The sequence below is a fragment of the Somniosus microcephalus genome, chromosome 30 (genome assembly GCF_052327205.1).
Source record: "Somniosus microcephalus isolate GS21.2 chromosome 30, FLI_Smic_1.0, whole genome shotgun sequence".
NCBI classification, from domain to species: domain Eukaryota; kingdom Metazoa; phylum Chordata; class Chondrichthyes; order Squaliformes; family Somniosidae; genus Somniosus; species Somniosus microcephalus.
Genome location: NC_141016.1, coordinates 27,859,748 through 27,883,642, shown reverse-complemented (window position 1 = coordinate 27,883,642; position 23,895 = coordinate 27,859,748). Strand labels below are relative to the sequence as shown.

The 23,895-nt window shown below is 53.1% G+C and overlaps 1 protein-coding gene across 1 annotated transcript in view; it reads right to left on the bottom strand.

Moving 5' to 3' along the window:
• LOC147098052 (myoferlin-like) overlaps positions 1-23,895 on the bottom strand; it is a 181,718-nt gene that overhangs the window by 66,027 nt on the left and 91,796 nt on the right. Inside the window, exons 30-35 of the mRNA XM_085970809.1 lie at positions 23,474-23,551; positions 22,608-22,789; positions 19,861-20,019; positions 11,407-11,508; positions 10,526-10,687; positions 5,037-5,190 (exon numbers count right to left, since the gene is read on the bottom strand). Coding sequence (XP_085826935.1) covers positions 5,037-5,190; positions 10,526-10,687; positions 11,407-11,508; positions 19,861-20,019; positions 22,608-22,789; positions 23,474-23,551 — 837 coding nt within the window. The remainder of the gene's footprint in view (positions 1-5,036; positions 5,191-10,525; positions 10,688-11,406; positions 11,509-19,860; positions 20,020-22,607; positions 22,790-23,473; positions 23,552-23,895) is intronic.

Genomic DNA, 23,895 nt, shown 5'->3' with positions numbered 1-23,895 from the left:
AACAGGGCGCAAATCCCCTAGCGCCTGGGCGCGGCGCCGCTAACACCTCCCGTGAAAATCAGCCGGCGATGACACCAATGCCATGTGCAGCGCCCCAGCCGCAAACTTCGCTTGTGCCCCCCCCTGACCTATCGCTGGATGATATGTCCAACAGGGTCAGGGGGCGTTTTTGCAGCGGCGGTGGCGCTAGTAAAAGGGGTAGGTGACGGGCGACCATTTTTTTTTGGCCGACTGCCAGCAACTGCCCCCTTCCACTTTTTATCTCGGGGTGCCGACCGCGATCGCTCAGCCCGACACTCCGCTTGAGTGCTGGGCTGTTTTCACAACACCCCGCTCACCGGTGGTCCAGCAGGGCCCGGTGCGTGCAGCGCTAGGCCCCTCCCCTTTAATCAGGGGAGGAGGTCTGCAATGACGCGGCACTACGTACTGACGCGTGTGGCGCTGTTGCACATAGCACTGCAATCTTCAGTTGTAGCGCCCCTAGAAGGAGTTGGAGTGCTTCCAGTAGCGCTCCACCTCCTACATGGGGCGCTACTACTGAATTTCCGGCGGAGGGGTACTAAATTTTTCGGGGCGCCATCCAATTTTTCCCCTTAAATGGGGTAGAGGAGCAAAGGGATCTGGGAGTACAAATACACAGATCACTAAAAGTTGCGACACAGGTTAGCAAGGCCAGAACAAAAGCAAAGCAAGCACTACGGTTTATTTCTAGAGCGATAGAATTGAAAAGTAGGGAAGTTATGCTAAACTTGTATCGAACCTTGGTTAGACCACACTCGGAGTACTGCGTACAGTTCTGGTCGCCATATTATAAAAAGGATATAGAGGCACTGGAGAGGGTGCAGAGAAGATTTACAAGGATGATACCAGAACTGCGAGGGTATACCTATTAGGAAAGGATGAACAGGCTGGGAGAAGGCTGAGGGGTGACCTAATAGAATTATGAAAGGTTTTGATAGAGTGGACACAGAGAGAATGTTTCCACTTGTGGGAAAAAGGAACATAGGAACAGGATTGGCCATTTAGTCCCGAGCCTGTTCCGCCATTCAATGAGATCATGGCTGGTCTACCCTGTAACCGCCTTTGTCCCATATCCCTTAATACCTTTGGTTAACAGAAAGCTATCAATCTCAGATTTAAAATTAACAATTGACCCAGCAACAACTGCCGTTTGTGGAAGAGAGTTCCAAACTTCTACCACCCTTTGTGTGGAGAAGTGTTTCCTAACTTCACTCCTGAAAGGTCTGGCTCTAATTTTTAGATTATGCCCCCTAGTCCTAGAATCCCCAACCAGCGGAAATAGTTTCTCTCTATCTACCATATCCATCCCCTTAATATCTTAAAAACGTTGATCAAATCACCCCTTAACTTTCTAAATTCCAGGGAATACAACCCGAGTTTGTGTAATCTCTCCTCATAATTTAACCCTTGGAGTCCGGGTATCATTCTGTAAACCTACGCTGCACTCCCTCCAAGGCCAATATATCCTTCCTAAGGTGTGGTGCCCAGAACTGCTCACAGTGCTCCAGGTGTGGTCTAACCAGGGTTTTGTATAGCTGCAGCATAACTTCTACCCCCTTGTATTCTAGTCCTCTAGATATAAAGGCCAACAAAAGTAGAGATCATCAATACAAGATAGTCACCAAGAAATCAAATAGAGAATTCAGAAGAAACTTCTTTACCCAGAGTGGTGAGAATGTGGAAATTGCAGCACGGAGTGGTTGAAGCGAATAGTATAGATGCCTTTAAGGGGAGGCTAGATAAGCATATGAGGGAGAAAGGAATAGAGGGTTATGCTGATAGATTTAGATGAGGAAAGACAGGAGGAGGCTCGAGTGGAGCATAAATGCCGGCATGGACTGGTTGGGCTGCATGGCCTGTGTCCGAGTTGTACATTCTATGTAATTTAAGTTCAGAGCACAACAAAATTTTGCCTTCATTCTGAGTGTTCTACCCCAGTGGCTCATCGGAGAATTGCACTGCCCAGCGTGGTACTGAGCTTTAGAGACAAGAGGTTCTACACCTGCCCCATGGCTAATGGGGGAACAATTAGCCGGGTTTCCCTCCTCTGATCTCTGCAGGCAAGTGTGCGGGCGTGTACGTTGGGTGTCAGGAGAGGGCTTGCAATGTGGTGCCTCGGCAGGTTGAATACTCACTACCTTGGCTCACGCATGAAGGATGGGTGCTTGGCAGAGGCGCTGAAGGAAGGGGCCACCTGTAAAGCTGCACCCCAGCAAGGGCCATGCTTTCAGGAGAGGAAGGGAGCAAAGGCAAAAAGGATAGAGTGGAATCACCGAGTGCTGCGGAGTGTATGGAGCATCGAGTCTCCAGCACAGAGACAGGCTATTCAGCCCAACAGGTCCATGCCAGTGTTTACGCATAAATACTGTGGCAACAAGAGCAGGTCAGAGGCTGGGTATTCTGTGGCGAGTGTCTCACCTCCTGACTCTCCAAATCCTTTCCACCATTTACAAGGTACAAGTCAGGAATGTGATGGAATACTCCCCACTTGCCTGGAAAAGTGCAGCTCCAACAACACTCAAGAAGCTCAAAACCATCCAGGACAAAGCAGCCTGCTTGATTGGCAACCCACCCACCACCTTAAACATTCACTCCCTCCACCACCGGCGTACCGTGGCTGCAGTGTGTACCATCTACAAGATTCACTGCAGCAACTCGCCAAGGCTTCTTTGGCAGCACCTCCCAAAGACACTACCTCTACCACCTAGAAGGACATGGGCAGCAGGCACATGGGAACACCACCACCTCCAAGTTCCCCTTCAAGTTACAAAACATCCTGACTTGGAAATATATCGCCGATCCTTCATCGTCGCTGGGTCAAAATCATGGAGCTCCCTCCCTAACAGCGCTGTGGGAGTACCTTCACCACACGGACTGCAGCGGTTCAAGAAGGGGGCTCACCACCACCCTCTCAAGGGCAATAAATACTGGCCCTGCCAGCGACACCCACATACCATGAACAAATAAAAAAATGCTCCACATGAGCCTCCTCCCACCGTACTTCATCTCACCCTATCAGCAAATCCTTCTATTCCTTTCTCCCTCATGTGCTTATCCAGCTTCCCCTTAAATGTATCTATACTATTCACCTCAACCACTCCCTGTGGTAGCGAGTTCCACATTCTCACCACTCTCTGGGTAAAGAAGTTTCTCTTGAATTTCCTCTTAGAATTACTCGTGCCGAGCTTATATTTATGGCCCCTAGTTTTGGACTCCCCCACAAGTGGAAACATCAGGCAGGATTTTCATTGGGCCGTGGAGGCGGGATTGGAGGCGTGTGGGGGGTTAAAATCTCGAAATCAGGGGGCACGAACCCATCCCGCCCCCAACCCGCCTCCATGCCAGTTTCAAAGGAGGCGGATACCCGACCTGTGCTGGGACCCGTCTCCCCGAGGCGGGAATGGGATTAGTGCCAATTAACTGCCTGTTAACAGGTAGTTAACAGGCAGTTTTTAGCCTAATCCCTATTTTTATTGCTGAAGTGTGGGATTCCTGACGGCTCCAAGCCACGCCAAGTTAGCGCGGCGGGCCGTCGGGCTGAAGGACTTGGAGGGTTCGAGATGTCCGGTGTTCAGGTGAGTGATGGGTGCATGAGTGCAGAGGTAAGTGTGTTTGGTGTGTGTAAAGTGTTTAAAGAAGTTTTACATACCTTTACAGCCTTCCTTCCTTCAGGTCTCGGGAGTCCCTCATCTCACCGGCACAGACAGCAGAATGGCCGCGAGCTGTCAAAAGTTGCAGCATTCAGCTTTCTGTTCCGGGGAGATCTCTAAATCAGCCTGAGAGGAAGGAATTAACTTGGAGTACAGATTGTCAGTGTTTGACAGCTTCAAAGAGCTGTCAAACGCTGATATTTCATCTGTCAAAAGCTTTTGACAGATGAAATGTCAATCTGTGATGTCACCTGTTGCCGGGTGGCCCTTAATTGGCCTGCTGAGCCCGCTGGGTGGGCTCAACAAGGTCAATCAGGGGAAAATCGCGTGGGTTGGCCACAACTCGATGGAGGCGGGACTACAACCCTGAAAGTTGTAGTCCCGCCTCCTACACGTCTCCTCAATGAAATTCCAGCCCTTCGTCTCTACGTCTATCAAACCCCTTCATAACATTAACCTCTATCAGGTCACACCCTCAGCCTTCTTTTTACTAGAGAAAAGAGCCCTAGCCTGTTCAGTCTTTCCTGATAGTTAAAATCTCTCAGTTCTGGAGCACGGAGCGGTCTGCACAGAGCGGGATTAAAATGGAGTGGACTTGAACAGGGTGTTTTATTTGGGAATTTGGAAAGAATGGGAATTTGGAGAAGAGGGGGAAGGAGTTGCTGCTTTTTGCCTTCACTACTTGTGGTGCTTTGTGTTACAGGTAGATATTTAATTTCAGTACCCATAACTTAATCTAGATCAAGTAAGTAGTCAAGAAACTACACTGTAAACTAAGTTACCCAATTACAAATTTAATTAAATTTAATAAGGTCATATAGGGATGGCAGTGCAGGCGGTGTGCCGCACCTGCAGCATGTGGGAGTTTGTGGAGAGCATTGTGATCCCGGACAACCACGTTTGCAGTAAGTGCCTGCATCTTGAGGAACTTCAGCTCAGAGTTTTTGAGCTGGAGTCTGAGGTGCAGACATTGCGGGGCATCGGGGAGGGGGAGAGTTACCTGGACACTTTGATCCAGGAGGCAGTCACACCGCTTAACATGTTTTAAGCAAGTGCAGGGGCAGGGAAAGGGGGGAGGGCAGGAAAGGACAAAGAGGAAGGTCTGTGATCGGGTGGAAGGCAGGAGAGATTAAATGACAAAAAGGGATGATGGTGCGAGATGGTAATGGGACAAGTAAAGAAAGAAAAGATGGGTCTCGAGGAGGTGTAAATGGCTACAGCAGAACCATTACCGACACCTGCTGTTTGTAAGTTTGTTTTGCTGTGGTTGGATTGGTGATTGTTGCGTGTGAGGAGGGAATGGATGAACCGTGGGTCACCACTGTGCCAGCGCCAGGTCGACAGTAAAATATTAATGCTGGTTACCTTCCGCATCACCTGACCCAGCGTAAGCGTCACAGGCGAACTCGCGGAGGGATTTCACCGTTGTCTGTCCCACCACTGGCTTGTATCCGAATGCTCGACAGTCCATCACCTTCAGCACAATCGGAGGGCTGTAGATGGCATCTATAGGTAGAAACTGAGGCAAGGTGACGATCATAAATCACAGTATCGCTTCTGAACAACTAGTAACAATCACACGGCTAACAGGCAAGCAGCTATCTCATTCATCCAAACATCTTCTCTTCACCGGGCCAATGAGACTGTGACATGAACTACATTTGGACATGCGTACTGATTCACACAGTGGACGACACGTCCGTGACAAGGTCGCTGCAGGATGGAGCGTGCTCACTCCCCATGTCCCTCTCCTCAATTACTCACGGAACTTCAGCCCTGCCGCACAAGGTGACTCGGGGTACACCCGTGAGAGGCCAGTTATGAGGTACCTGCGCAGGGTAATTCAGCTGTGCGGCTAATCAGCTCGAGTTGAGACAGGAGGCTAACTGCAACCCTTGAGAAGCAAAGTTTAAGGGTTGGAATGTCTGGGAACTTTTTAAACCTTTTTTTTTGTCCTTTCTAAATTTAGCAAAAAAAAGTCATCTGTTTCTTGTTAACAACTTAGATTTATGTCGCGCCTTTAACATAACAGTGCTTCACAGGAGCGTATTCAAACAAAATTTCACACTGAGCCACAGAAAGAGATATCAGGACAGGTGACCTAAAACTTGGTCAAAGAGGTAGGTTTTAAGCAACATCTTAAAGGAGGAGAGAGAGAGAGACGGAAAGATTTAGGGAGGAAATTCCAAAACTTAGGCCCCAGGCAGCTGAAGGCACGGCCGCCAATGGTGGAGCGATTAAAATCCCGAGATCTCGTAGGGTTGGAGGAGGTTAGAGAGATGGGGAGGGGCGAGGCCAAGGAGGGATTTGAAAACAAGAATGAGAATTTTAAAATTGAGGCCTTGCCGTACCGGAAACCAATGGAGGTCAGCGAGCACAGGGGTGATGGGTGAATGTGAATTGGTGCGAGTTAGGACACGGGACAGCAGAGTTCTGGGTGAGCTGAAGTTCTCGGAGGGTGCAAGGTGGGCGACCGGCCAGGAGTGCATTGGAATAGTCGAGTCTGGAGGTAACAAAGACATGGATGAGGGATTCAGCAGTAAGGTGAAGTCGGACGATGTTACAGAGGTGGATATCTGGCCTTTATCAGTCTCCCCTTCCACCAGCAAGGAAACCAGGCATGAAGGTGTCTGGATTATGCTGGGTAAATGCTCTGCGACTGAGCCACACTCACCAGGAACATCCCAGATTTCCATCCCCAGTCTGAGTTAGCAGATCTAAGTGGCAGTATAAGTCTGCATAAGCATCCGCACCAGGGACTAAGGAGGTAAAAAATCAGCCAGGGTTCCTACTCCTGATCACTGTCCAGTGACCCCTGGGTTAGAGAGAGGGGGAAATCAGCCAGGGTTCCTGCTCCTGATCACTGTCCAGTGACCCCTGGGTTAGAGAGAGGGGGAAATCAGCCAGGTTCCCTGCTCCTGATCACTGTCCAGTGACCCCTGGGTTAGAGAGAGGGGGAAATCAGCCAGGGTCCCTGCTCCTGATCACTGTCCAGTGACCCCTGGGTTAGAGAGAGGGGAAATCAGCCTGGATTCCTGCTCCTGATCACTGCCCAGTGGCCCCTGGGTTAGAGAGAGGGGGAAATCAGCCAGGATTCCTGCTCCTGATCACTGACCCCTGGGTTAGAGAGAGGGGAAATCAGCCCGGATTCCTGCTCCTGATCGCTGTCCAGTGACCCCTGGGTTAGAGAGAGAGGAAATCAGCCCAGATTCCTGCTCCTGATCGCTGTCCAGTGACCCCTGGGTTAGAGAGAGAGGAAATCAGCCCGGATTCCTGCTCCTGATCACTGTCCAGTGACCCCTGGGTTAGAGAGAGAGGAAATCAGCCAGGATTCCTGCTCCTGATCACTGACCAGTGACCCCTGGGTTAGAGAGAGGGGGAAATCAGCCCGGATTCCTGCTCCTGATCACAGTCCAGTGACCCCTGGGTTAGAGAGAGGGGGAAATCAGCCAGGGTTCCTGCTCCTGATCACTGCCCAGTGATACCGCTGTAAAGCCCATGTGTGGAACACCTTGGATGATGTATCAGAGAGTAGCCAGCATCCATCGATCCCACGCCCAACCTGGATCAGCACCTGTTGGGGAGGAGAGGGCAGGGGAATTGTTTGTAAAAAGTTTGAAACAGTGAACCGTAACTAAGTTGTAAAGTTACCAGGAACGGTAGCATAGTGGTAATGTTACTGAACTAGTAATCCTAGAGGCTTGGATTAATGATCCAGAGACCCGAGTTCAAATCCCACCACGGCAGCTGGGGAATTTAAATTCAGTTAATTAAATAAATCTGGAATAAAAAACTAGCATCAGTAACGGTGATCATGAAACTATCGCATTGTCGTAAAAACCCATCTGGTTCACTAATGTCCTTTAGGGAAGGAAATCTGCCATCCTTACCCGGTCTGGCCTATATGTGACTCCAGACCCACAGCAATGTGGTTCACTCTTAACTGCCCTCTGAAATGGCCGAGCAAGCCACTCAGTTGTAACAAACCGCTACAAGAAACAATAAGAATAAAACCCGACGGACCACCCGGCATTGACCTAGGCTTCGGACATGACCTCCTCATGACCCTGCAAAGTGCCAAAATTGGGAGAGCTGTCCCACAGACTAGTCAAGCAACAACCTGACATAGACATACTAACAGAATCATACCTTTCAGCCAATGTCCCAGACTCCTCCATCACCATCCCTGGGTATGTCCTGTTCCACCGTCAGGACAGACCCACCAGGGGTGGCGGCACTGTGGTATACAGTCGGGAGGGAGTGGCCGTGGGAGTCCTCAACATTGACTCTGGAGCCCATGAAGTCTCATGGCTTCAGGTCAAGCGTGGGCAAGGAAACCTCCTGCTGATTACCACCTACCGTCCTCCCTCAGCTGATGACTTAGTACTCCTCCATGTTAAACACCACTTGGAAGAAGCACTGAGAGTAGCAAGGGCACAAAATGTACTCTGGGTGGGGGACTTCAATGTCCATCACCAAGAGTGGCTCAGTAGCGCCACTACTGACCGAGCTGGCTTAGTCCTGAAGAACATAACTGCCAGTCTGGGCCTGTGACAGGTGGTGAGAGAACCAACATGAGGGAAAAACCTACTTGACCTCGTCCTCACCAATCTACCTGTCGCAGATGCATCTGTCCATGACAGTATTGGTAGCAGTGACCACCGCACAGTCATTGTGAAGACGAAGTCCCGCCTTCACACTGAGGACACCCTCCATCGTGTTGTGTGGCACTACCACTGTGCTAAATGGGATAGATTTAGCAGCTCAAAACTGGGCATCCACGAGGTGCTGTGGGGCAGCAGCAGAATTGTATTCCACCACAATCTGTAACCTCATGATGCAGCATATCCCCCACTCTACCATTACCACCAAGCCAGAGGACCAACCCTGGTTCAATGAGGAGTGTAGAAGAGCATGTCAAGAGCAGCACCAGGCATATCTAAAAATGAGGTGCCAACCTGGGAAAGCTGCAACACAGGACTACATGGATGCTAAACAGCAGCATTCTATAAACAGAGCTAAGCAATCCCACAATCAACAGACCAGATCAAAGCTCTGCAGTCCTGCCACATTCAGTCACGAATGGTGGTGGACAAATAAACTACTAACAGGAGGAGGAGGCTCCATGAATATCCCCATCCTCAATGATGGCAGAGCCCAGCATGCGAGTGCAAAAGATAAGGCTGAAGCGCTTGCAATCATCTTCAGCCAGAAGTGCCGAAATGGATACTGCAAAGGCTATGGGCCCCGACAACATCCCGGCTGTCGTGCTGAAGACTTGTGCTCCAGAACTAGCCGCGCCGCTAGCCAAACTATTCCAGTACAGCTACAACACTGGCATCTATCCGACAATGTGGAAAATTGCCCAGGTATGTTCTGTCCACAAAAAGCAGGACAAATCCAACCCGGCCAACTACTGCCCATCAGTCTACTCTCAATCATCAGCAAAGTGATGGAAGGTGTCGTCGACAGTGCTGTCAAGCGGCACTTACTCACCAATAACGTGCTCACTGATGCTCAGTTTGGGTTCCGCCAAGACCACTCAGCTCCAGACCTCATTACAGCCTTGGTCCAAACATGGACAAAGGAGCTGAATTTCAGAGGTGAGGTGAGAGTGACTGCCCTCAACATCAAGGCAGCATTTGACCAATAAAACTGAAGTCAATGGCAATCAGGGGCAAAACGCTCCACTGACTGGAGTCATACCTAGCACAAGGAAGCTAGCTGTGGTTGTAAAAGGTCAATCATCTCAACCCTAGGACATCGCTGCAGGAGTTCCTCAGGGCAGTGTCCTTGGCCCAACCATCTTCAGCTGCTTCATCAATGACCTTCCCTCCATCATAAAGTCAGAAGTGGGGATGTTCACTGATGATTGCACAGTGTTCAGTTCCATTCGCAACTCCTCAGATAATGAAGCAGTCCGTGCCCGCATGCAGCAAGACCTGGACTACATTCAAGCTTGGGCTGATAAGTGTCAAGTAATATTTGCGGCACACAAGTGCCAGGCAATGACCATCTCCAACAAGCAAGAGACTAACCACCCCCTCTTGATATTCAACGGCATTATCATCGCTGAATCCCCCACCATCAACATCCTGGGGGTCACCATTGACCAGAAACTTAACTGGACCAGCCACATAAATACTGTGGCAACAAGAGCAGGTCAGAGGCTGGGTATTCTGCGGCGAGTGTCTCACCTCCTGACTCCCCAAAGCCTTTCCAGCATCTACAAAGCACAAGTCAGGAGTGCGATGGAATACTCTCCACTTGCCTGGATGAGTGTAGCTCCAATAACACTCAAGAAGCTCGACACCATCCAGGACAAATCAGCCTGCTTGATTGGCAGCCCATCCACCACCTTAAACATTCACTCCCTCCACCACTGGTGCACCGTGGCTGCAGTGTGTACCATCTACAAGTTGCACTGCAGCAACTCGCCAAGGCTTCTTTGGCAGCACCTCCCAAACCCGCGACCTCTTCCACCTAGAAGGATAAGGGCAGCAGGCGCATGGGGACACCACCGCCTCCAAGTTCCCCTCCAAGTCACACACCATCCTGACTTGGAAATATATCGGCATTCCTTCATCGTCGCTGGGTCAAAATCTTGGAACTCCATCCCTAACAACACCGTGGGAGCACCTTCCCCACACGGACTGCAGCGGTTCAAGAAGGTGGCTCACCACCACCTTCTCAGGAATGGGCAATAAATGCTGGCCTTGCCAGCGACGCCCACATCCCAGAACGAATAAAAAAACCATTATGAGCACGTGTCAATGTGAGACCCCAAACTATAGGGTCGAAAGAGCTGCTTTCATGCCGAGAACATCAGAGCGAGAATTAACACTTGAACCAACCACTGTGATGAAGTAGATGGGGCTCGCGAAGTTTGGGTTCTTCCTGTAGTTTTTGATTGGCGGGGTTTGAATCATTTCTCCGCTGCACTCCACCACTAGGCTCGGGCTCGTCACTTTCAGCATGTTGTAGTTTTTAAGGTTTCTCAATCCCCACGCAAGAACCTGAGGAAAAGAAAGCCTTGCATTTATATAGCGCCTTTCACAACCTCAGGACATCCAAATCCCTTTACAATAATTTAAGTGCTTTTGAAGTGCAGTCACTGTTGTAATAGGGATGAGCAATAAATACTGGCCTTGCCAGTGACGTCCACATCCCAGGAACGAAAAAAAAAGTTGGAGCCACCCCAGAGTGCCTTACTCTTCCTTTCCCTGCACTGCAGACCCATCCCTGCGACCCTCACACTCTCACTCCCCCACCCAAAGAGGAGCAGAGAGTTCTCCTGGTGTCCTGGCCAATCTTCTCCTTCTTAGGCAGTCCCTCGGAACCGAGGATGACTTGCTTCCACATTAAAAATGCGTTCGCAGGTGACTGATTAGTCCAATGCGGGACCTACAGTCTCTGTCACAGGTGGGGCAGACGGTGGTTGAAGGGGCAGGTGGGCATATACATCCCTCAACCAACAGAAATAAAAAGAAAGCATTTCTACAGCGCCTTTCACAAAATCGGGACATCCCAAAGCGCTTTACAGTCAATGAAGTACTTTTTGAAATGTAGTCACTGTTGTAATGTAGGAAATGCGGCAGCCAAATTGCACACAGCAAGCTCCCACAATCAGCAATGATAATGTGGGGCGCGTATGTTGGGCATGGGGGCGGGTAGTGTGGGGGGGCAGGGGGGTGTGCGGAGAGAGAAGCACGCGGCACAGATAAGGCAACCTCACCTCAATCGTGGTCATCTGTAGCTGTGGTCGGACTCCCAGTGGCACCATGTACGCTTCAGCGTCTTTCATTGGTGGGCGAGGTGGCAAGTTCTGATCCTCATCCTGCAATGGCAAAAAACACCACCACAATCTCACTAAAGTAACCTGTGCAATTTTGAAATATTTCTCCCCACTCTTCCCTTACTTCCCCGCTGTGCTCTTGGATGACATGCTCTCTGGTCACCAGTGTCAGCATCCCTCCTACTAACATCAGGATGCTTGCCTCCAGAAACCGTGCCCCCTTCAATTTCTCTCATGCCCAGTCCACCTGTTCTCGAGGGAATGCCCTCGTGCCCTACCCCAAGAAAGGCCATCCCTCTCTACCTCCTTTGTCCCTACGCTCGTGGTACTTTCTAACCTCATGAACGCGGCCGTTAACTCCCTCATCACCTCCCAGGTTCAGAGCCAATCCATGGTGCCAGCAATGTTCCCTATAATGTCGGGTGACCATACGTCCCCGTTTTCCAGGGACTGTCCCGGATGAGGTTCTGTGTCCCCGGGCAAAAAATGTCGCAGGAAGAGATCCCGGTTCACAAAACGCATCCCCGAAGTGTACCCCTGGGCAGTGAATGTCCCCCCGGGGCAGTGGGTGTACCCCCTCGGGGCAGTGAGTGTCCTCCCCGAGGCGGCGAGTGTCCCTCCCGGGGCAGTGAGTGTACCTCCTGGGGCAGTGAATGTCCCCCCAGGGCGGCGAGTGTACCTCCCCCGGGGCAGTGAGTGTACCTCCCCCGGGGCAGTGAGTGTCCCCCCAGGGCGGCGAGTGTACCTCCCCCGGGGCAGTGAGTGTACCTCCCCCAGGGCGGCGAGTGTACCTCCCCCGGGGCAGTGAGTGTCCCCCCGGGGCGGTGAGTGTCCCCCCGGGGCGGTGAGTGTCCCCCCCGGGGCGGCGAGTGTCCCCCCGGGGCGGTGAATGTACCTCCCGGGGCGGTGAGTGTCCCCCCCGGGGCGGCGAGTGTCCCCCCGGGGCGGCGAGTGTCCCTCCCGGGGCGGTGAGTGTCCCCCCGGGGCGGTGAGTGTACCTCCCGGGGCGGCGAGTGTACCTCCCCCGGGGTGGCGAGTGTCCCTCCCCCGGGGCGGCGAGTGTACCTCCCCCAGGGCAGTGAGTGTCCCTCCCGGGGCAGTGAGTGTCCCTCCCCCGGGGCGGCGAGTGTACCTCCCCCAGGGCAGTGAGTGTCCCTCCCGGGGCAGTGAGTGTCCCTCCCCCGGGGCAGTGAGTGTCCCTCCCGGGGCGGTGAATGTAACTCCCGGGGCGGCGAGTGTCCCTCCCCCGGGGCGGCGAGTGTCCCTCCCGGGGCAGTGAGTGTCCCTCCCCCGGGGCAGTGAGTGTCCCTCCCGGGGCAGTGAGTGTCCCTCCCCCGGGGCGGCGAGTGTACCTCCCCCGGGGCGGCGAGTGTCCCTCCCCCGGGGCGGCGAGTGTCCCTCCCCCGGGGCGGCGAGTGTCCCTCCCCCGGGGCGGCGAGTGTCCCTCCCCCGGGGCGGCGAGTGTCCCTCCCCCGGGGCGGCGAGTGTCCCTCCCGGGGCGGTGAGTGTCCCCCCGGGGCGGTGGGTGTCCCCCCCGGGGCGGCGAGTGTACCTCCCCCGGGGCGGTGAGTGTCCCTCCCGGGGCGGTGAGTGTCCCTCCCGGGGCGGTGAGTGTCCCCCCGGGGCGGTGAGTGTCCCCCCGGGGCGGCGAGTGTCCCTCCCCCGGGGCGGCGAGTGTCCCTCCCCCGGGGCGGCGAGTGTACCTCCCCCGGGGCGGTGAGTGTCCCTCCCGGGGCGGTGAGTGTCCCTCCCGGGGCGGCGAGTGTCCCTCCCGGGGCGGCGAGTGTCCCTCCCGGGGCGGTGAGTGTCCCTCCCGGGGCGGTGAGTGTCCCTCCCGGGGCGGCGAGTATACCTCCCCCGGGGCGGCGAGTGTCCCTCCCCCGGGGCGGTGAGTGTCCCTCCCCCGGGGCGGTGAGTGTCCCTCCCCCAGGGCAGCGAGTGTCCCCCCCCAGGGCAGCGAGTGTCCCCCCCGGAGCAGTGAGTCCCCCCCCCCCCAGGGCAGCGAGTGTCCCCCCCGGGGCAGCGAGTGTCCCCCCCGGGGCAGCGAGTGTCCCCCCCGGGGCAGCGAGTGTCCCCCCCCAGGGCAGCGAGTGTCCCCCCCGGGGCAGCGAGTGTCCCCCCCCGGGGCAGCGAGTGTCCCCCCCCGGGGCAGTGAGTGTCCCCCCCGGGGCAGCGAGTGTCCCCCCCGGGGCAGCGAGTGTCCCCCCCCAGGGCAGTGAGTGTCCCCCCCGGGGCAGCGAGTGTCCCCCCCGGGGCAGCGAGTGTCCCCCCCGGGGCAGTGAGTGTCCCCCCCCAGGGCAGCGAGTGTCCCCCCCGGAGCAGTGAGTGTCCCCCCCCAGGGCAGCGAGTGTCCCCCCCGGGGCAGCGAGTGTCCCCCCCCAGGACAGTGAGTGTCCCCCCCCAGGGCAGTGAGTGTCCCCCCCGGGGCAGCGAGTGTCCCCCCCCGGGGCAGCGAGTGTCCCCCCCCGGGGCAGCGAGTGTCCCCCCCGGGGCAGCGAGTGTCCCCCCCGGGGCAGCGAGTGTCCCCCCCCAGGGCAGCGAGTGTCCCCCCCGGGGCAGTGAGTGTCCCCCCCGGGGCAGCGAGTGTCCCCCCCGGGGCAGCGAGTGTCCCCCCCGGGGCAGCGAGTGTCCCCCCCCAGGGCAGCGAGTGTCCCCCCCGGAGCAGTGAGTGTCCCCCCCCAGGGCAGCGAGTGTCCCCCCCGGGGCAGCGAGTGTCCCCCCCCAGGACAGTGAGTGTCCCCCCCCAGGGCAGTGAGTGTCCCCCCCGGGGCAGCGAGTGTCCCCCCCCGGGGCAGCGAGTGTACCCCACTTGACCTGAGCGGTCGGTTTGCGGTTCTAGGGCTCTCCCTTCCCCTCCCCTCAATGGCCCCTCCCCTCTAATCGCCAATCTCCCACCTCCCCAGGATCGGACATGCGGCCTGTTGGCCCTCGCAGCTGGCTGGCTGTGTGCTAACGAGGCCTGGCCATCCGGAGGGTCCGCCACCCGCCTGATTAGCACAGCAGGAACAGAGGGAACGGTAGCATAGTGGTTGTGTTACTGGACTAGTAATACAGAGGTCTGGATTAATGATCTGGAGCTCAAATCCCACCACGACAGCTGGGGAGTTTAAATTCAGTTAATTGAATAAATCTGGAATAGTGTCAGTAATGGTGACCATGAAACTACCAGATTGTCAAAAAAAACCATCTGGTTTACTAATGTCCTTTAGGGAAGGAAATCTACCGCCCTTACCCGGTCTGGCCTATATGTGACCCACAGCAATGTGGTTGACTCTTAACAGCTCTCTGAAATGGCCCAGCAAGTCACTCAGTTAAGGATAATTAGGGATGGGCAATAAATGCCTATAAATTTGATAAGAGTAGATGGAGAGAGAATGTTTCCACTTGTGGGGAAGAGCATAAATAGAGGCCATCAATATAAGAGAGTCACCAAGAAATCCAATAGAGAATTCAGAAGAAACAAGGGCAATTAGTGATGGGCAATAAATGCTGGCCTTGCCAGCCATCCCTCCCATGAATGAATAAAGAAAAAAAGTTTTTAAAAATCGGCAAATCCTTGAATATCTCAATGGCCTAGAAATTCGGTGGGCTGCGCCACCAGTTAGCGCCTAAAGAGGGCACTCAGTGGCTTTAGCACCACTGGCCGCGATATTTAGCTGGGGCGCTAATGGCGGCGTTCACCTGTTGCGCTGCACCGCCTCCGATGACGTCATCGTTGTGCACAGCGCCCCGCTACTGCCCCGATCGCGATATTTGGCAGCGACTGCCTCTGTAGCGCCGTTCGCAAATGGCGCCCGGTTCACGGGGCCTTCCTGTGGCGACAGTTGCGCAAATTAAGGTGGAGGTGCGGGGCGGCCGTTTTTTCGGCAGCCGCCTGCCAGCACCTCTATCCCCCGGCCTCCTGATCGCCCCCCACGGCATTGCCGGCTGTTTTCTGAGAGCCCGGCACTTCTCCTCGGTGCCGGGCTCTTTTGCCGGCACTCGCAATCTCCGATCGTGCTGGTGCAGGCCCCTCCCCCTTAAGAATGGGAGGAAGGCCTGCAGTACCGCAGCGCGCCGTGCCGCAGCGTGTGGCGCTGCGTCACGTTGCGCTGCGATATTCAGCTTCAGCGCCCTAAGAGGGACGCGGAGCGCCTCGAGCCTCGCCCCGTGTCCCTCTTGGGGTTCTCAAGCTGAATTTCCGGCGGTCGCAACTGCTCCAAACGCTGCGCTAATTCCGGCGCCCAGGCGAGATTGGCGCCCCGTTTGCGGCTCCACCCAATTTCTCCCCCAGTGTCTCTTTACCTCTCCTGCCTTCCATCCAATCAGACCTTCCCTTTTGTGCTTTCATCCCCTCCCCCATTTCCCAGCCCCTGCACTTGCTTAATAATCTGTTCCATTTCCTACTTTTTTCCAGTTCTGACGAAAGGTCATCGACCTGAAACGTTAACTCTGTTTTTCTCTTCACAGATGCTGCCTGACCTGCTGAACATCTCCAGCATTTTCTGTTTTTATTTCAGAAGAAACTTCTTTACCCAGAGAGTGGTGATAATGTGGAACTCGCTCCTACAGGGAGTGGTTGAAGCGAATAGTACAGATGCATTTAAGGGGAGGCTTGATAAGCATGTGAGGGAGAAGTGAATAGAGGGTTATGCTGATAGATTTAGATGAGGAAAGATGGGAGGAGGCTCGAGTGGAGCATAAACGCCGGCATGGACTGGTTGGGCCGAATGGCCTGTTTCTGTGCCGTATATCCCATGTAAAGCTGTGTCTTGTGTCCTTCTGCGCATGCGCCCGTTTGGGAGGGGCGGGGCCTAAATACGGTCCCGCACATGCGCATCGGAGGGCGGGGTCAATCCATCGTTAGCGATCTGTGGGTCAGTAGGCCGCGGCCTCGAGGTGGGAGTCCGCAGCCGCGGCGGCTGGGGCTTCAAGGCAGTGGGTCGAAGTTCCCAAAGCCAGCGGGAAATCAGCCGAGGGCGGAAACCCGGGCCCCGATGTTTAAAGCCCCACTCACCCGGTCGAGCTTGACCATCTTGCGGCCTCGGCGAGTGTGCGCGAGGGGATCCCGGGGGTGTCGGAGCCCCGCTTGCCTCTCCGGCTCGATTCTACAAGGAGAGCAGGCGGAAGGGGTCCGCTACCGATAGCTAGGTCAGAATGAAGGCAAAAGGCCAAAGTTTGCGAATTGGGCAATCTTACAATGGGGAGGTGGCGCGGAGACAGGAGAGACAAACGGAAGGTGGTGCCATCAGGGACCTGAGAAAAGTCGGCAGCACCGGAGGCAGAACAAATCCGGCGAATTCCAAAAGATCAGCAAAATCAAGGAGTGACGTCACAGGACAGCAGGTAGGTGACTGGTGGGTATTAACTTTTTTTTTCTCTAACTTAACTAGATAAACTAATTAATATTACTATAAATAATCGAGAGAATAAAGACTTTAACTAAGAGAGCAAGAGAAGTGGCCAGAGACAAAGGGAGGCTCAACTTTTATGACTCTTAGGGGGGAAAATTGGCTCGTGTCCCCACGCCCAAAACTGAATGGTAGCGCCCCAAGCAGGAGGCGGGGCTACTGGACGCACTCCCCCCTCCCTCTTGGGGCACTAACATTCAGTATCACGGCGCTATGTGCAGCAGCCTGTTTGTGGAACTTGGGAAGGAGGTAGAAGCGAGCTGTGCGGGGTTGAGGGATTATGAGGTTGGCGGCCATGGAGGGAAGATCTCCAGAGGAGAGGAGGTCTGTGACAGTCTTGGAAACGATTTCTTGATGTTCGGTAGTGGGGTCATGGTCCAGGGGGAGGTAGGAGGAGGCATCAGAGAGTTGGCGTCCATAAACTGACCCCTGTATTTCTTTTTTTTTCTCCCTCGTTTCCTCACATGGTAGCTGTTAATTTTGCTGCCATCATCATCCACACATCATCTAGTCATCTTTTGTTTCTTAACTTGTCCTATTACCTTTTGCCTTGCACCATCATCCCTTTTGTCAGTCACTCTCTCCTGCCTTCCACCCGATCACAGACCTTCCCTTTGTTCTTTCCTCCCCTCCTCCCTGCCCCTGCTTAAAAATCTCTCCTCCCTAACCTTTTCCAGTTCTGACGAAGGGTCCCCCGACCCGAAACGTTGACCCTGTTTCTCTCTCCTCGATGCTGCCTGGCCTGCCGAGTGTTTCCAACACTTACTGTTGTTATTTCAGATTTTTAGCATCCGCAGTATTTTTGCTATTTAAACATCGGGGCCCGGGTTGGCGTCCTCGACTGATTCGCGCCGGGTTTGGGAACTTTGGCCCATTGCCTTGATGCCCCAAGGCCGCGGCCTACTGCTGAGGCCTGCGCCCGCCAGCCTGCCCGCAGATCGCGCGCAATGGACTGACGAGGGCCCTCCGGTGCAGCCGCAATGTCTGTGCGCATGCGGGGGATGGTGTTTAGGCCCCACCCCCCACCATACGGGTACATGCACAGGAGAACGTGTAAATAATCAGTGGACCTTTTCCCACTCGCACTTGGCCGTTGGATATTGGGCCTTTCCGCCCTCGCTCCAGCTCACCGCGGGACCTTACAGATCGCTGCACGGCCACGCACCTTATAGGGAACATTGGTGTGGGGGGAGGGGCTGCTGGTCGTGCGGGGAGGGGCTGCTGGTCATGCGGTGTGGGGGGAGGGGGCAGCTGGTCATGTGGTGTGGGGGGCAGGGCTGTTGATCGTGCGGTGTGTGGGGGAGGGGTTGCTGGTCGTGCGGCGTGTGGGGGAGGGGCTGTTGGTCGTGCGGTGTGGGGGAGGGGGCAGCTGGTCATGCGGTGTGGGGGAGGGGCTGTTGGTCGTGCGGTGTGTGGGGGAGGGGTTGCTGGTCGTGCGGTGTGTGGGGGAGGGGCTGTTGGTCGTGCGGTGCAGAGAGGGGGCTGCTGGCCTTACAGCTGGGAGGGGGTACTGTTGGAAGTACTGTGGGGGAACTGCCTGATTCACCTGCATTTTCTCTTCCAGATGTTGACCGACCGACTGCAAAATTCCCGGACCTTCCATCGCCATCGCCGGAGTAGAGTGAAGCAGAGGGTAATTTGTACCTTCAGCCCCCGCACAGTGATATGATTGAGCGAAATGCTTGCCCGCCCGTCACAGGACCCTTTCCATTCTCGTTGCCGGTTGATCTGTTCTGTCAAATCACTACCCAGGCTGTGACAGCGAAAAATACCTATCCTTTTACTTTACAACCTAGAATCATACTGCACAGAAGGCGGCCATTTGGCCCATCGTGCCAGCTCTTTGAAAGAGCTCTCCAATTAGTCCCACTCCCCTGCTCTTTCCCCATAGCCCTGAAAATGTTTCCTTTTCAAGTATTTATCCAATTCCTTTTTGAAAGTTACTATTGAATCTGCTTCCACCGCCCTATCAGGCAGCGTGTGCTGCCTTCCTTTAGGAATTTATGTTAGTTTTCAAGTTAATTCAGGGGTTTGAGTAATTTGGGTCGATTTCCATTGTGTGCCGCCACCTAGTGGATATTTGGTACCTAGCAAGTGCAGTAAAGCGCAGTAAAATAAACTGCTGTATAGGACAATACCTGCAGCTCGACACATGGTCTTGCAGTTATTTTCTTGTTACGCTTCGGCCTTGGACACTATTTGTCTGCAAGTACTTGAGAATGTTATAGATGATTAGTGTACACTATATTTTGCAGAAAATGTTTAGTTTGTAACCTTTCTCTGTAAGCAAACCTGCACAGCTAGCCGTGAAGTGCTCGCTCTCTGTGTCTAGCTGGTTAACTTGTAGCTGTATTTTGATGCACTATGTACAGAGCTAATTTAAAGTGAATGTAAGAGAATGCCTTTCAGTTTGCTAAATGTATATTCACAGTAAGCTGTGTTTCCACGTGTTTTGGTAAGTTACATGCCAAATGTACTGTGTTGCTCAGACTTACCTAAATTTGTGTATGCATATCAGTTATGTGCTTGTGTACTAATGTGTGCTTCCATTTCTGTATTGTATTTCAGTTTCACAATAAGAATCAGTAAAGTTTACAAGAAAAGTCAAGCCTTGTGATTTTTATGGGAAGATATCAAGATGTTAGCTACCTGTCTAGCTCTGCATAGGAACGCGCTGCAAGGGCAGAATACAGCGCATTCCAGATCACAACAACTCGCTGTGTGAAAAAATTCTCATCTGTCCCTCTGGTTCTTTTGCCAATTACCTTAAATCCTCTGGTTACTGACCCTCCTGCCAGTTGAAACAGTTTCTCTTTATTTACTCTGTCTAAACCCTTCTTGATTTTGAACACCTCGGTCAAATCGCCACCTTAACCTTCTCTGCTCTAAGGAGGACCAGCCCAGCTTCTCCAGTCTCTCCACATCACTGAAAGAACCTCTTTCAGGTTACCTGTTCGCATCAGGTGGATTTGTTATTTTGGAAGCACATAAATAAATCAATTACTTTTTGTTTCATCAGTAGTTCGAAAGAAACAAGAAGCTCGCCGCAGAACCTCTCTCCTCTAAAGACCGGATGCCACTGCAGCGTGGGAACGTACTGCGCTGTAGAGTCCAGCTTCACACTCGGGTAGCACAGGGTAGCACCCATGTACTCCTGCTTGCCCTAGAAAAACATTGGACAAATATCAGCACAGCTCTTCCCTGATGGGAACACGTCACTTGTTTTCAAATCAGCAGTTACCTCCAGGGTCTCCTGTGGTGAGCGGGACCGAGACAAATCACGATTAAATAGGTTCGATTATGGAGGACCGAGGTCACAATTTTAAGTTGTACAAGGCCAGATCTGGGTTAGATGGTCAGGAGGTGGTTCTTTTCCCCAGAGAATAGTGGACCTGTAGGAACAGGCTGCCGTCTCGCTCAATTCCTTTAAGTGAGAGCTGGACCTGTTTTTCAATTCAATTCAATTTTATTTGTCATATATGCAGCAGACGTGTGTACTGCACAATGAAATGTTGATTTTTATGAGTCCTCCCAACATTGGAATAAATATGGCATAACAATGATAAAAATACTAATATAAATACTAATAGAAAGACAGTAATAATAAATAAAACAGTAATAAATAATAATAAATTAATTGTTCATGAGTCTTATGGCCTGGGGATAGAAGCTGTTTCGAAACCTGTTGGTACGAGACCGTATGCTTCGGTATCTCTTACCGGACGGGAGCAGGGCGAAGAGGTTGTGGCTGGGGTGACTCGCGTCTTTAATGATTCTCAGGGCCTTCCCCCGGCACCTCTCAGGGTAGATAACCTGCACAGCAGGTAGTTTAATTCCTATAGTGTGTTGTGCAGCTTTCACTACCATCTGTAGAGCCTTGCGGTCTGTGGCGGTGCAGTTGCTATACCAGGTAGTGATGCAGCCGGACAGGATACTCTCGATGGTGCACCGGTAGAAGTTGGTGAGAATCTGGGGGGCCATTCCAAATTTCTTCAGTCTCCTGAGGAAGAACAGGCGTTGGCATGCCTTCTTGGTTACAACGTCGATGTGATGAGACCACGTTAAGTCCTCTGTAATGAATACACCCAGGAATTTGAAGCTGCTGACCCTCTCCACCTCAGCCCCTTCGATGTAGATTGGGGTGTGTCCCTCCACCTGCCGCTTCCTGTAATCCACGATCATCTCCTTTGTTTTGCTGATGTTGAGGGAGAGGTTGTTGTACTTGCACCATTCTCCTAGGGCTCTTACCTCCTCCCTGTAGCCTGTCTCGTCGCCATCTGTGATCAGGCCTACAACGGTCGTGTCATCAGCAAACTTGATGGAGTTGAAGTTGTGCGTGGCCACGCAGTCGTGAGTAAACAGGGAGTACAGAAGGGGGCTGAGCACACAACCCTGGGGCGCTCCCGTGTTCAGGATCAGTGTGGCGGAGGTGTTTCTGCCTATTTTCACCACCTGGGGTCTTCCCGTCAGGAAGTCCAGGATCCAGTTGCATAGGGAGGTGTTAAGTCCTAGCGCACTGAGCTTGTTTCTGGCTGGGGCGGAGATCATCTTTTACAGAAAGTAGGTACTGCAGAGAATTCAGGGCTAGAGTGAGCTCCTCGACTAGTTTTGATCGCCTAGATGGGTTGGAGAGGAATTTCCCTGATTTTCTCCCCCCCCCAAAATTGGCCTGGGTTTTCTCTTTCTTTTTTGCTTCTCCCAGGAGATCACATGGGATCGGGCAGGGTGGAGAGTATACGTTGTGATACACAAGGTATTGCAATTGTGTGGGACAGGCTCGATGGACCAGAGGGTCGTCACCTGTCCGTCAGTGTTCATGTGTTCGTGCGAGACAAGTGATTGGTTCTGGATTGCTCTGGCAAAGGGCTGGAACAGGCACGATGGGCAAAATGTCCTCCTGTCTGTAAATCACTCGCCTCCCATCGGGTCAGGTAACCTTTGTCAGACAGCCGCCTAAGACTGATGTTTCTGGCCAACAAGGACCAGTGTCATGGACTGCAGGGTCTGTGATTGGTTTACATTCATCTTTAAGGGGGAAAAAATCCAGGAGAATGACCACTTTTTTCAGTAAAAAATGACCAGCTCATCAAACTGAACGAACATATGGTCTTGAAATGTATGACTGGTGAACAAACGTTTCTGAAATGCAAGATTGGTGAATACACGGTTCTGAAATGCACGACTGGTGAGAAGACAGTTCTGAAATGCACGATTGGTGAGAAGACGGTTCTGAAATGCACGATTGGTGAGGAGACGGTTCTGAAATGCACAATTGGTGAGGTGACAGTTCTGAAATGCACGATTGGTGAGCACGCGGTTCTGAAATGCACGACTGGTGAGGTCACGGTTCTGAAATGCATGATTGGTGAGCACACGGTTCGGAAATGCACGATTGGTGACAGAAAGAAACGTGATCAAGATCACACGGTGTAAATCAGTGTTGCCTGCAAAGAGACAGAAGACCACGGGAGGCACACACACTCGAATTCTCGCTCGACGCTTCTGTTGCCCTGTGCAAACGGCACAAAGTGTAGCATCTACCCCACAGCAAACTGCACAACCCATGGTGTAACTCTCCTGTCATTATACAACATTGTATCTGCCAGCTTACTGTGAGCAACACCACAGGAGACCTGCCCGTATAAATCAATAGGGCTAGTGACAATTATTGGGACTGGGGCTGGGGAATAACAGTGGTGTCGATTAAATCAAAACGAGGATTTTTTTTTAAACCCCAGAAATGTAACTTACCACATGATTACTGTCGAACAGTTCAAGCAGGACGTAAGGCGGGCTTTCAACTATTTCCCTGAGGTTGCCATAGATTTCGATCTCTTCAAATATCAGTGTTTGGTCCCAGGTTGGGTTTACAGTCCCTTTCACAACCTCGGTCCGTTTACTCTGGTACAAGAATGACATTTGGATGCAAGGATCTGAAACAAAAATCGAATTGCAATTCAACCCTCGCAGAAGTGTAAGTGAGGCCCACTGTCCTGCCTCCCGTTACAGATTAGGTTCAGAAAACATTCGGTTTCTGCTTCAGTGCTCTCCCCTCTGGTGGCCCTGACCCTTGCTTGCAGTGCCAAGGGTGCTGGCTCCTCTCTCTCCGGTACCCCACTGGGGTGGGAGTTCGCCACACGTCAGCCGGGAGGTTCACCTGCATTTTGGCTAACTACCTGCAGAAGATATCGTGTTAGAATCAAATCCAGTCCACACCCTGCGCACCAACACACCCCAGCACAACCATCAGGAGCGGGACACCCAGCTGATTTTATTGTTCCCCCTCCCTATCGGAGGAAAAGTGAGACCCATTTGCAGCCCCCTCTCCTGCTGCACCAGCTAACAAAACCTCCTTGGACAGTGAGCCTGGTCAGGGCAGCTCAGGAGCAGGTAGTGCATTTACTCACTGACCGCAGGACCCCACTTCCCATGCTCCCTGTAACTTGTTCCCTTCCCTGCTGCCACGCCCCCTCCTCAGGCACATCCCTGTACAGGCACACGTGCACCCCTGTACACACCCGCACACGCATACACACCCGTGAGCGCGCACACACACACCCATACATGCACCTACAAACACAGATGCGAAAGCAACAATCTCTTGTTAATGTGCTAACCTGCAAAGCTGCTCCTATCGGTGGGAAGTAAACCTCTTGCCTGATAGATGTAGCCGCGAAACTGGAAAGCAGTGGGCGCTGCACGGAGGAAGAGAAAGTAACAGCAGCGGTCAGGGGTGTTGCTCAGCTCTTCCCAGAACCGCGAAACAGACATTGAAATCCCTAAGTACTAGTGAGACTGTAGTAACTACACCAACCCTTGGTACTGCTTTTAACACTAGTGATACATCGTCCGCATGCTCGATACGAGACTCCCAAAACAAGCGCACCACTCGGAGCTCCGACATGGCAGGAGAGCCCCAGGTGGGCAGAGAAAACACTTCAAGGACACCCTCATAGCCTCCTTGAAAAAGTGCAACATCCCCACCGACACCTGGGAATCCCTGGCCCAAGACCGCACAAAGTGGAGGAGAAGCATCTGG